Source organism: Cebus imitator, unplaced genomic scaffold (genome assembly GCF_001604975.1).
Source record: "Cebus imitator isolate Cc_AM_T3 unplaced genomic scaffold, Cebus_imitator-1.0 Scaffold160, whole genome shotgun sequence".
NCBI lineage: Eukaryota > Metazoa > Chordata > Mammalia > Primates > Cebidae > Cebus > Cebus imitator.
In genome coordinates this window covers 654818-668274 of record NW_016107475.1, presented here as the reverse complement: position 1 = coordinate 668274, position 13457 = coordinate 654818, and the positions used below count along the sequence as shown (strand labels likewise).

Below are 13457 nucleotides of genomic sequence, written 5' to 3'. Positions count from 1 at the left end.
TCTCTCAGCAGGATTTGACACAAATAGCCACACCTTCCCTTTTCTTGATTTACAGGATATCGTGCTCTTCTGATTCTTCTTTCTCTCTCCAATTCTTCCTTCTCAGTCACCTTTGAGAATTTACCCTCTACTTAATCTTAAACTTGTAGTGTTCCTACTCATTCTTCAGGTATGTTCATCCATGTCATGGTTTCAAATGCCATTATTATGCTGATCACTCCCAAAGGTGTTATCTCCAGTCCAGTCCTCTAGATGCGTATATTTAACCACATAGGCAATATCTCCACTTAGGTGGTTCATAAACACCTCAAAATCAACAAGTTCAAAACTGAGTTAATGATCTTTCCTCACTAAACAGACTCCTCCCTCCAGCTCAGTAAATGATAACCCTATTCACTAAGCTGTTCTTATTAAAGCCCTGGAAATCATCACTACCTTTCCGTTATTCCCCACATTCAATTAACACCAAGCCTATAATTTCTGCCTCCTAAGTATCTCTGAAATCTTCCTATTTCTCCCCATCATGATGGCCCCCACATAACCTAGTCACCATTCTCTCATACACTGCAATAGTCTAATTCATCTCCCCACACATCTTCTTCCCCTACCCTCCCAGCCCCCACCCCCTCCATTTTCTGTCACATAGCCAGAACAGCCTTTTAAAGTACAAATCTGATTATGTCATTCCACAGAATTAAACCTTTCCATAACATACTGCTTTAAAATCAAAGTCTAAAATCCTTAACATATCCTACAAGGCCCGCATGACCTGCCACCTCAGGCCATGGGTCTCCTTCCTGCTCACTGTGCTGTGTTCTAGACTTCAAATAGCCCACAAAGTCTTTCTCATCTCCGTCTTCATGCCTGCTATTTCTTTACATGTATACCTTCCCTCCCCTGCCCCATATTCTCCCAAATTGTAGGTGTCTGCTTTAATCACGGACCATTCTACCCACTCCCTAGTCATACTCAAGATCAGCACTCTTGTCATATGCATTGGTAGCATGCGGGGTTTTTTAATCAGCAATACTTATCACACATGAATTAATTATTTGTGTAATGATATGCTTAATGTCTGTCTTCGGACTACAAGTTCTGCTCATGCACGCTACATTCCTAGTAGCTACCACGACCTGCCCATAATAGGTACTCAATAATTTTTTTTAGTGATGCAGAAGAAATATTACATTTTCTGATCTCTAATGAAAGACATAGATTATTATGCTATGTTCCGGTTTTCTCCCTATAGTCCTAAGAATTTGTTACTTAATAATCTATAGTCAAAGTATATTGAATACTCACCAAATACGTAATCCAAATGACTAGCACTTCACAAAGATATATAGATAGACAGAGAGATAGATAGCTATCTAGGTATATAAAGATCCGTCTATCTATCCAAATTTTAAACAAACCAAGTAGAATAGGGCAGAGCCTACCAATTCAGAATCTGAGGGGTCAAAAGCATCCTCAGGACCATTTTGATAAAATCAGTTTAAACTAAAAGGAGCAAGTATGACTCTATAGAAGAGGGAATCCATTGATTCTACCATTCAGGTTTCACAAATCGCTGTATTTTTTACCTTGAGATAATAAAACTAAATGCAATCCCTGTGCCAGAAATTCTAAAAGTGACAAGAGTCTAGAATGTTTATCAGAAAATTCTATTATAGTTAAACTAATTAGATTGCGGTACCACATAAATAGCTTACTAGTTTCTCGCTTTGATTCTTTTTTTTCTCCTTGTTATACTCCTTTCTCAATCAATCCATGTCCTTTCACTCTAAAGGGTAGAAAGAATGCCTTGAGATTCAGCTTGCAGGATTCCTCTGATGAACTAGCCTTGCTCTGTTCCCTCATTTCTTTTCTTTCTTTTTTGGAGACAGAGTCTCACTGTCACCCAGGCTGGAGTGCAGTGGTGCAATCTCAGCTCACTGAAACCTTTGTCTCCCAGGCTCAAGTGATTCTCCCACCTCAGCCTCCTGAGTAGCTGAGATTACAGGCACACACCACCACCCCTGGCTAATTTTTTGTATTTTTAGTAGAGACAGGGTTTTGCCATGTTAGCTAGGCTGGTCTTGAACTCCTGGCCTCAAGCGATCCACCTGCCTCAGTCTCCCAAAGTGCTGTGATTACAGGTGTGAGCCACTGCACCTGCCTCTGTTCCCCCCTTTAACTCGGCATTCTTTTTACTCTTTTGCTCTAAATTGCTATGATACAATTTATAACATGGTATTTTCCTTCTTCTCCATATAAGGTACTTTATTTCCCCTAACTATATTGATAATTTCAGGCCTGAATCTTACCCTTCTTTTCCTTCTTATCCTGTTACCAGTCCAATATTCAAAAAGAGTAGGTGCTTGCTAAAAACTAATTTAAATGAAAGACCGAGTCTGAGTCAAAGAAAATACATTACAGTGGATAAATAAACCTCCCCCAAACTAATTCCTTCAAGTTCACTCATGACACATTTTTCCATAGTTGTTTTTTTTTTTTTTTTGAGACTGGGTCTCATTCTGTCGCCCAGGCTGGAGACAAGTGGCACTATCTTGACTCACTGCAACCTCCACCTCCTGGGTTCAAGCGATTCTCCTGTCTCAGTCACCTGAGTAGCTGCACACCACCATGCCTGGCTAATTTTTTTTTTTTTTTTTGTCTGTTTCGTCGAGCCAGGGTTTTATCATGTTGGCGAGGCTGGTCTCAAACTCCTAATCTCAAGTGATCTGCCTGCCTTGCCCTCCCAAAGGACTGGGATTACAGGCATGAGCCACCAGGCCTGGCCTCACAGGTTCATTATTATACATGATGGTTCAGCTCCCAACCCAGTCCATAAAACTTTTTAAATCCATAGACTACCTTAGAACTGTAGAAGTCATGCTTTTAAGCTAATGAATCATATTCAGCTCTACTGGAAAAAAAAGGAGAGCTGAGGCCAAGGCCTAGGATGAACTGGAGAGAAAATACAAAAAGGGTTTCCCTGCCTCTTCACCTGTTTATCCTCTTCCTTTCACATCAGGGTGAGTTGAGCTAGGTACCCAGGTTGCTGGTAGAATCTGAGGAAGAGGAAAGGAGTTTCTACAGCTCCCAAACTGGGAAGCCTCGTCTGGGTAGTGGGGAATTCATATAGAAATTCACATGCGGATTGGGTGATGCCCATAATACTGCACACTGGAGTTTGAGGTGCTACTTTTAGCCTCTTTTTAATTCCACAATACCTACACACGTAAGAAAAACATTTGCTGCCTCCAAAGACCTAGGCTTTGCTAAGAATCCCTGGCCATACTGTTCACAACAGCACTTGTTCTTTGGAGTAAATGGCACCCTAAAAACAACTCAACTGCTCAAAACTGAATATGATGCTATATCATATTCTGCTGCAGTTGATAGGAACGTGTCTTGGGTACTTTATTTTAAAGTGATAGTAAGATACATATTCCCTGTTATACCCAATGGAGTCTACCTGGAAAATACTGCATGTAAGCCTGGATTTATTTACCTTGAAAATATGTCCTTGGCCAGGTGTGGTGGCTCATGCCTGTAATCCCAGCACTTTGGGAGGCCGAGGTGGGCAGATTACTTGAGGCCAGGAGTTCGAGACCAGCCTGGCCAACATAGTGAAACCCGTCTCTGCTAAAAATACAAGAATTAGCCAGGTGTGGGTGATGCACGCCTGTAGTTCCAGCTACTTGGGAAACTGAGGCAGGAAAATCACTTGAACCCAGGAGGCAGAGGTTGCAGTGAGTTCAGACGATACCACTGCGCTCCAGCCTAGGCAACGGTGAGACCTTGTCTCAAAAAAAAAAAAAAAAAAGAAAAGAAAACGTGCTCTTTACAGAAAGATTGACCACAGAATTTATTTAATGCAAATAAATCCCACATTTATGTAAAATGACAGATTTTTATTTTAGTTTTTTTTATTTATTTATTTTGAGATGGAGTCTCACTCTGTTGCCCAGGCTAGAGTGCAGTGGCACAATCTCGGCTCATTGCAACCTCGGCCTCTCAGGCTCAAGCGATTCTTCTTCATTAGTCTTCAGAGCAGCTGGGACTACAGGCGTGTACCACCATGTCCGCTAATTTTTGTGTTTTTAGTAGAGATGGAGTTTCAACATGTTGGCCAGGCTGGTCTCCAACTTCTGACCTCAGGTGATCCACCCACTCGGCCTCCCAAAGTGCTGGGATTACAGGTGTTAGCCACCATGTCCGCCATGAGAGATTTATTTTAAATAGTAACAGCCTGACTCAAAGCGGGATACAACTAGACACAAATTTATATTTAGTGCAACTATAAGCAAGTTTAGATAAGTTTAAATTTATGAAATAATTCCAACCACATTTTCATGAGACTACTTCCTGTCCCTTTAATACAAGAGGAACTTTCTCATTCTCCAATTCCAGTGTTATTCCTGTTTTTCCTTTACCAAGCATATCCGGCCCACACCTCGTGACTCCCACTAACCCTGACTCTCTATAATCTTTTCCTAGTCTGAACTTTATCAAGTATGTAGGAGCAGAAATTGTGTCTTTCCTTCTTTCTTTTTAAAATTAAGACCCTCACAGCAGCTACCACAAGACTAGAAAAACCCTCAAGGTACCAAGAATGAACGGCAGTCTTACAATCTCTTTAAATGTTCCCTCCCATTTACTTAGAGGTATTACTGTGTCAGTTTTCTAAAACCTCCTTTTAGCCCCATTTTACAGATTAGTAAACAAGCACAGAGACTGTAAGTAACTTGCCCAGAGTATATCGCTAATAAGCAGCGGGGAACCGGACTTCTGGCCGCTGGCTCCAGACTGCCTATATTACTAAGATGATGTCCCAGGCAATAGCTCTTTTAACTCTTCCAACAGCTAATACAGCTGTTCTTTCCACTTTATAGAGGAGGAAACTAAGGTTCTGAGAAGATAATTAATCCAAGGTTACCTGGCTAGAAGGTGGTGGACAAGAACATTTCTAGCTACAGAACTCAAATTCCTAACCACTACCAGTGTCTCCACCCGACTTGTTCCAGAAAAGGATCCTTCCTGGGAACTCCAGGTGAAGATGAGAAGCTATGGTGGAGTGGGTGGAGGAAGAGGAAGATGGTTGGAAAATCAGGACCCCCAAGAAAACCAATCACACCTACATAAACCAAGGTATGATTATGTACTTAAAAGATGTCCAACAGCATTCATGAAAGCAAAAACCCAAACCCCAAGTCCCATAATGCCACCCCCTTTTTTCTGATGCCCCAAACTCCACAGACCCAGTCCAACCCCTTTTTCTTACTACTGAGGAAACTAAGGCCCCAGCGTTGACCATCATTACATCCTCCTCCTTTCCCAACTCTCCCGCGCCACAGTCCCGGGCGTGGTCCTGTACCCACCCCCACGGCTCGGCTGATGTTGTCCATCTTGCTGACGACCTGTTGGAAGAGAGGGTAGCAGGTCTGACAGAGGCGCACAGGCCGGGCGCTGCGCACCAGACACCCTGTCAGCTCTGCGCTGCTATTGGCGAAGTCCAGCAGGAGTTCCCGGCACTCGGGATCCAGATCCGGCAGGTCCGGGGGCAGCGACAGAGGCCCCAGCCCTCCACCCTGCAGCAGGGACAGGGACAAGTCCTCCACCTCCAGCAACTGCTGGTCCGACAGGAGGTCGCTGAAGACCCTGCGCGGACTGTTGCCGAAGGGGAGCGCGCCCAGGGCCAGCCCCGACCACAGCAGCAGCCCCAGCGGCAGCCACCGCGGCAGCGAACACCCCCGCCGCGCGGCTGGCGGGCCCGGCTCCATCACCGGGCTCACACACCCCAGGGCGCCCACCGGCGCCTCTCCGTCCCCAACCTGTACAGCCGACAGCCGGCGCTTCCGGCTTCCGCGGGCGCAGACCGAGAGCGCGGTCACGAGGAGGGCGCGTCACGGCCCCACCCCCTGCGTGTAGCGCCCCGCCCCATTGGCTGCCGGCTGCCTCCGGGCGGCGGGCTTGCGAGCGTGCGGGAGCGCGCCCACGCTGCGGCCACGCGCCCCCCCGCGGGCGTTCGGAGCAGTGCGGAGCGGATCAGTGAGCTGGGGGCTCCCGAGCCCAGGCTCGCAAGCCGGAGACTACGAGCGCCCACCGCTTTGGGCAATTGCATCTCGGGGCTCCTGACCCTTGAACGCCTACCTCTCTGCGAGTTTCCGGCATCTTACAAGTTTCTTACCTCGCTGGACCGGACGACGGCGACGGCCTCCACTGTGGAAGTGACCGTCGCCTGCGTTAGAGAAAGGCCGCTGGCCGGTGCCTCGGCAGGTTTTCTGCGTGGTGTACCTTAGCATAATTTTTTTCCTTAGAGTAGTAATGCCTGTTGGTTATGATAGGTGGTGGAGACTAGCGGTTTCCAAGCTTGTTGGTTTTGTTTTTTTAAAAAAACTCTCAACTCCTTTAGAACAGCAGCATTTCTTCTGATAGCAACGTTGTCAGATAGAACTCTCTGGGACGAGGGAAATATTCTACATCTGCATTGTTAGGGCAGTCACTGGCCACATGTGGGCTGTTGAGCCATTGAAATGTGGCTACTGCAGCTGAGGAACTGAATTGTAAATTTTGTTTAATTTGGGGCCTGGCGCCGTGGCTCACGCCTGTAATCCCAGCACTTTGGGAGACCGAGGCAGGCAGATCACTTGAGGCCAGGAGTTCGAGTCCAGCCTGGCGAACATGGTGAAACCCCGTGTCTACTAAAAATACAAACATTAGCCGCTGGGCGTGGTGACGCAAGCCTGTAGTGCTAGGCTGAGCGGGGAGGATGGCTTGAGCCAGGCTGTCTAGGCTGCAGTGAGCCGAGATCGCCCCACTGCACTGCAGTGTGCGCTACACAGTGAGACCCCATCTCAAAAATAAATATTTAACTTAAATGTAAGTAGCCACATCTGTCAAGTGGCGGCTGTACTTGACACAGGTCTTGTCCTACAGTGGCCAACGTGCAGGTTTGCTTGGGGTACCAGGGACGCAGCACGTGCAGTGCTAAAACCCAGGAAATCCTGGACAAACTGCTCAACTTCAGACTCTCATCCAGTTTCTGACATGCCCCAGGCAATAGCAGGGGACACTCTAACAAGCATTCTGATACCATTCCCAATCTGTAAAAAGAATTTAAGCTCATAACCTGGACAACAGTTTTCTGACAAGTATCTGACCAGCCAGATTGGGAGAAAATTACTGGGGTTTGTGTCATCCTGCTTTTCAATGTTGTAATTTTTGCCTCGTAAATTGAAGAGCTGCTGCACTAAATTCTATTTAGCTTAGGGTCCTAATTTATGTTTCTGAGGGTTCTTCAGAAACTTTTTTGTTGTTATTTTGTTTGGTTTGGTTTTGACACATAGTCTCGCTAGATTGTCCAGGATGGCCTCGAATTCCTAGGCTCAAGAGATCCTCCTGCCTCAGCCTGCCAAACCACTGGGAATACAGGCCCAGTCTGCTGTGCCCCGCCTGGGGGTTCTTATGGTTACTTTTTACCCCATCTGCTTGGTTATTGTTGTGTTCCTAAGTTTGCTTGGGATAGCTAAATTTTGTTTAATTTTTGTCACTGAGAAACTGAATAGTAGGTAATTTGATTGGTGTAACAATAAATATATTTCCAAAAGAGAAAATACGTTGTCTTAAGTTTTGCAAAAATCATCATGTAACTTTTAGATCTTTTTATGTGTTAGAATTAGCTTTTTTTTCAGGTCTTTCAAGCACCATCCTGTGCTGCAGCTGGATGTGTAAATTGTTAAACTTCTGTGAAAATCAATGCACAGAACCAACAATATTGCAAATGCACACGCTCTTTAATGCAGCAAGTTCACAACACTTACTGTTATAGACACACTTACTCACTGCAATATTGTTTGTAATGGTAAAAAGATGGCTTAAAAAGCATGTTAAGGGGCAAGGTGAAGAGGCAGAGGTTGCAGGAAATTACAGGCACTTTGCATCTTTCTTTCCATTCCCTTCCTGGAACAATTCAATCTTAAAGGTCAAGTAAGATAGGCATCTGTGCTTGGTAGGGATGGGTGTCAGAGGCCCAGAGAGAGGTGTCAGAGCACAGGTAAGATGAATAGAACAGTGGTGTAAGGGAGAGTGGCAGCATCAGCCTGAAGCAGAGTATTGGGTTCTGAGTGGATAAAAAGGGTCTCCATGCAGAGGATTGGGCAGCAGTGACTGGGAGGTTGCTCACATTCAGAGGGATTGGTGGAATCGGCAAATATATCAAGAATAATTGGAGTCCAGTTTCAGACTGTCAGCGAAGAAAGTTACAAATACGAAAAGAGAGAAATGAACTCTGTAATATTGGATTAAAATTAGAAATATCAGTGCAAATTCATAGCTTAAAATACATAGTCATCCTTTGATACCAGCTGGGGAATAGTTTCAGGACCTCCCCACAGATGCCAAAAGCTTCAGATCCTCAAGTCCCTTATATAAAACACCATAGTATTTGCATATAACCACATTTCCCTTTGTATACTTTTTCTTTTTTTCTTATATTCTGTTACAGCATCTTCTTTACATTTTTTTTTTTTTTTTTTGAGACAGAGTCTCACTCTGTCACCAGGCTGGAGTGCAGTGGAATGATCTCACTGCAATCTCTGCCTCCTGGGGTTCAAGCAATTCTCCTGCCTCAGCCTCCCAAGTAGCTGGGATTATGGGCATCCACCACCACACCCGGCTAATTTTTTGTATTTATAGTAGAGACGGAGTTTCACCATATTGGCCGGGATGGTCTTGATCTCCTGACCTCACAATCTGCCTGCCTCAGCCTCCCAAAGCGCTGGGATTACAGACATGAGCCACTGCACCTGGTTTGCTGTTCGTTTTTATCGATACTGTACTTTAAGTGTCTAGTGAACCTTGACTTTCTGCTTACATTTAAGAGAGAGACACTACAAAGCTGAATGGAAACTCTGTGTTCATGGATAGGTCTTTTTTTACTGTGAGTTTCAGTATAGGCCAATGGCTCTCAGGGGGGACAGTTTTGCTCCTCATCTTTGTGGTATATTTAGCAATGTCTGGAAACATTTTTGGTTGTCAAAACTGGGAGAAGGGTATGCTACTGGCATCTAATGAATAAGAACACTGCAAAAAATCTTAAAATGCTCAGGATGGTTACCCAAAACAAAGCATAGAAAACATCAGTATTTTAAATCGTTTCTCTTGGTCAGATTATCCTCTCCAGAGGAGGCTCTGCCAGCATGCTATCTTGCTGCCAGTAATCTCTGATCCTGGCAGTGGAAAAAGGTTAGCAGCTCAAACTTCAGTTAATGAACTTTTACTTAATCCCCTATTTTAGCAAAATGTCGCTGCCCTCAAATATGCTTATGTCTCTTGGTCCAGACTCCCTTTGCTTTGCTTTCTCCAGATATCAGGATTTTACTGATACTCTGTTGGAGTTGGGATTGGACATAGAGTAGCAGGGAGGGTATTATAGACAGCCTTTCAATCATCCTGTTTTGGTTCTTCCTTTATCTGCATTTTCAGAGGTACCTGATGCCCCTCCACTTCTTGGGCTCTTTGAGGATTCTATAATATAATTCAGTTGCCTTTTTTTCCTATTACAGACCTACAAATTAGCTTTTCTGCTTAGGTTCTGCTAAGTCAGTTTTTATTAGTCCACCTGCTTTCCAGCTTCCAATATATTTTCTAAGAGATGGGTTCTTGCTATGTTGCCCAGGCTGGACTTGAGCACTCCTGTGCTCAAGAGACCCTCCTGCCTCAGCCTCCCAAGCAGCTGGACTACAGGCATGCACCACCATGCCAAGCACCAATATTTTTACCTTTTCTTCTCTCCTGTTCTCTATATCCTTATGTGTCTTTTTACAAATCCTTTTACAAATCTTGTGGAGTTTCAGGAAGGAACAGATCTAATCATATGTTCAACTTGCTGTCTTAAATGGCAATCTTTTCTGTGTTTTACCTCACTTTTTATTAAAGTCAGAATGTATATCTTATGTCCCCTCCAGCCATGAGATGATCTTATGGAAAATGTGGACTGTGTCCTATTCATATTTGTTTACTCAGAAGCACTTAGCCTGATGTCTTACACATAGAAGGCACTCAATACATTTGTTACACTGAATTTCTGCAGTACAAATGCACATGTGCTTTAAGTGCTTTTTACATTGATACATCGGTGGAAACATATTTTTGTAATTCTTTTTATTTTTATTTATTTATTTATTTTGGCTGAGCACAGGGGACTTTATTGATGGTACACAACAAGGTGGGGCTCCCTAGGCCCCTCCCTCTTCAAGGGGTCTGCATGGAAACTGTGAGGAGGGGCAATTCAGTGTGGTAGGGGACTCTGTGGCAGGGACTCCCCAGCAGTGAGGGCCTCTCTTCCTCTCGTGCTCTCGCTGGGGCTGGTGGTCAAGGGGTCTTACTCCTTGGAGGCCATGTGGGACATGAGGTCCGCCACCCTGTTGCTATAGCCAAATTCATTGTCATAACAGGAAATGAGCTTGACGAAGTGGTCGTTGAGGGCAATGCCAGCCCCAGCATCAAAGGTGGAAGAATGGGTGTCGCTGTTGAAGTCAGAGGACACCACCTGGTGCTCAGTGTATCCCAGGATGCCCTTGAGGGGGCCCTCCGACACCTGCTTCACCACCTTCTTGATGTCATCATATTTGGCAGGTTTTTCCAGACGGCAGGTCAGGTCCATCACCGACACGTTGGCAGTGGGGACACGGAAGGCCATGCCAGTGAGCTTCCCGTTCAGCTCAGGGATGACCTTGCCCACGGCCTTGGCAGCTCCAGTAGAGGCAGGGATGATGTTCTGGAGAGCCCCACGGCCATCACGCCACAGTTTCCCGGAGGGTCCATCCACGGTCTTCTGGGTGGCAGTGATGGCGTGGACAGTGGTCATGAGTCCTTCCACGATACCAAAGTTGTCATGGATGACCTTGGCCAGGGGCACTAAGCAGTTGGTGGTGCAGGCGGCATTGCTGACGATCTTGAGGCTGTTGTCTTACTTCTCACGGTTCACGCCCATCACGAACATGGGGGCATCAGCAGAAGGGGCAGATATGATGACCCTTTTGGCTCCCCCCTGCAAGTGAGCCCCAGCCTTCTCCATGGTGGTGAAGATGCAAGTGGACTCTACCACGTACTCAGTGCCAGCATCGCCCCACTTGATTTTGGAGGGATCTTGCTCCTGGAAGATGGTGATGGGATTTCCATTGATAACAAGCTTCCCGTTCTCAGCCTTGACAGTGCCATGGAATTTGCCATGGGTGGAATCATACTGGAACATGTAGACTATGTAGTTGAGGTCAATGAAGGGATCATTGATGGCGACAATATCCACTTTACCAGAGTTAAAAGCAGCCCTAGTGACCAGGCGCCCAATACGACCAAATCCGTTAACTCCGACCTTCACCTTCCCCATGGTGTCTCAGGGATGTGGCTGGTGATGGGAGACTAGATGCGGCTGTCTGGCGAACAGGAGGAGCAGAGAGCCTGTAATTCTTTAGTATGTAAAACAATGCCCTAACTTAACTCCTAATGCCCATAAGCTTTGCATGCCTGAGTAGAATGACCTGAACACATGAGACATGTAAATCATGTTCATTCATGATACTTTGTACAGAGTCCAATCTCCAATTCACTCCAGTGGCCAATCTCATTTCCAGATCTCTCACCTGAAGATAGATTTTTTTTTCACCTGAAGATAGATTATCTTATATCTTCAGCAATTAGGAGTTTTTGTTTGTTTGTTTGATAATCCGTTGCATTCTTTTGAGTTTCTGATTAGCTTTTAGTAGATATTTTTAAAACAATGAAGTTGAATCACATTTACTTGACAGACTCTCTGGTTGTAAACGTATATTTCTTTCTTTCTTTTTTTTTTTTTTTTTTTGATTGAGTTTTGCTCTGTCACTCAGGCTGGAGTGCAGTGATGTGATCTTAGCTCACTGCAACTTTTGCCTCCTGAGTTCAAGCCATTCTCCTGCCCCAGCCTCCCAAGTAGCTGAGAGTACAGGCACATGCCACCACGCCCAGCTAATTTTGGTATTTTTAGTAGAGACGGGGTTTCACCATGTTGGCCAGGCTGGTCTCTAACTCCTGACTTCATGATCCGCCCACCTCAGCCTCCCAAAGTAGTGAGATTACAGGCGTGAGCCACCCCGCCCCCTGTAAATGTATATTTCTAATAAATGAATTGTATTAGAACTTTGAGTTTGTATCAACATAATTTTAATATTTGTTCAACTTACAGGTAAATGAAAATATACATAAATAATATATATGTTTCAGTAGATATATATTATCAGTGACCAAATTCTGATCACTGAACCTATAGGGGTTCAGTCAGGGTGCTGGGAGAAATTATAAGAGAAAAATTATAGAGAAAAAATGTTATTTAGAAGGCTGGGAGGATTTTGCAAAAGCCTCAGGAAGGAATGAGCTGAAGACGGTGGTTCTTACCCAGAGGAAATTAGGTGGGTACAAAGGAATGTAAGGGAGTTTATGTAAAGAGCTTGTTTACTCATGTGGTCCTAAGAGCAACCTTTGAATATCCATGGGCACATGACTGCTCTCTACTTAGGGGGTCAACAATGTTATTACCCACAAAAGATGTTTGCTTTAGGCCTTGGAACCTGGCATTTAATCATTCATAAGACTGTTCTCTCTGGGGAAGGCACCATGTTAATTATCCACAAATGTGTTGACTCAAAGCCTCTGTCATTAAATCTATACTGAATAAATGCCCAGAGCACCAGGTGGTAAGGGCTGTGGCTGCTGGCTCTTTACAGCACCCTCCTTGGTGTCTGTGAGTGACCTAGACCCCTAAGCCTGCTTTTTCACTGGATATCTGTGTCTCAGTGCATTTGTTCATCCATCTCTGGGTCAGGGTCTGTAGGTTGGACCTTACCGTTGGTACCCCACGTGAGGATCACTGTAATGGATCATAGATTGTGATGGAACCCTCAAAAACATAGATAAAGAAGACTGTGCACTCGGTAAGTCAGTAAGTCAATAAGTCAGTAAGTCACTGGTACCTGCTTGGGATTTCCAAGTTCGAGGGAATTGTTCAGGCTAGGGTTTCATCATGGAACCACCATTATCAGCACAACAGAAGCAGTATATAAAAGTATTAAAACGTCTAGCAGCAGAAGGCACACTAGATGTACAGCTTAAGGGCAATGAGTCCCAGTAACATCTCTAACATTACGGACCTTAGTTAAGGCTGCTATGGTCCCGTTCTACACAGAAGAGCCCAAAAAGGGAAGGGAAGAGAATAGGAACCATCAGCTACCTTACCTTCTCCCTCAGTCCAGCAATTACCAGGTAAAAATATCAAAGAGGAAACGGAGATTTTGCTTGAGCCTCCTCCCCTAGTAAATTGGAAAAAGGACAGGGGATAGAGCTATGGGACCCTGTCTTAGGCAAGTGGCATTAGGAAGGGATCTCTTGGCCTACTTGGCAATGCAAGATCAAAAAAGCAATCAGGTGTATGCTTACAA

The 13457-nt window shown here is 44.9% G+C and overlaps 3 protein-coding genes across 3 annotated transcripts in view; all 3 read right to left on the bottom strand.

Annotated features, from left to right (window-relative positions):
* The window catches only part of OSTM1 (osteoclastogenesis associated transmembrane protein 1), a 29006-nt gene extending 23132 nt beyond the window's left edge, over positions 1-5874 (bottom strand). The window contains exon 1 of the mRNA XM_017543734.2: positions 5367-5874. Coding sequence (XP_017399223.1) covers positions 5367-5768 — 402 coding nt within the window. The 5' untranslated portion in view covers positions 5769-5874. The remainder of the gene's footprint in view (positions 1-5366) is intronic.
* Positions 5875-10172: 4298 nt separating this feature from the next.
* On the bottom strand, positions 10173-11428 carry LOC119473445 (glyceraldehyde-3-phosphate dehydrogenase-like). Its single transcript, XM_037743950.1, has one exon. It carries the CDS (start codon positions 10853-10855, stop codon positions 10370-10372), a length of 486 nt encoding a protein of 161 aa, XP_037599878.1. The 5' UTR covers positions 10856-11428; the 3' UTR covers positions 10173-10369.
* On the bottom strand, positions 10173-11447 carry LOC108314723 (glyceraldehyde-3-phosphate dehydrogenase-like). Its single transcript, XM_037743951.1, has one exon. The coding sequence runs from the start codon at positions 11375-11377 to the stop codon at positions 10958-10960; it is 420 nt and encodes a 139-aa protein (XP_037599879.1). The 5' UTR covers positions 11378-11447; the 3' UTR covers positions 10173-10957.
* Positions 11448-13457: the final 2010 nt, after the last annotated feature.

What these genes read in the sequence shown, in the direction of transcription:
- LOC119473445 (XM_037743950.1), bottom strand. Translation starts at nt 10,855, where the DNA reads ATGACCACTGTCCACGCCATCACTGCCACCCAGAAGACCGTGGATGGA.
- LOC108314723 (XM_037743951.1), bottom strand. Translation starts at nt 11,377, where the DNA reads ATGGGGAAGGTGAAGGTCGGAGTTAACGGATTTGGTCGTATTGGGCGC.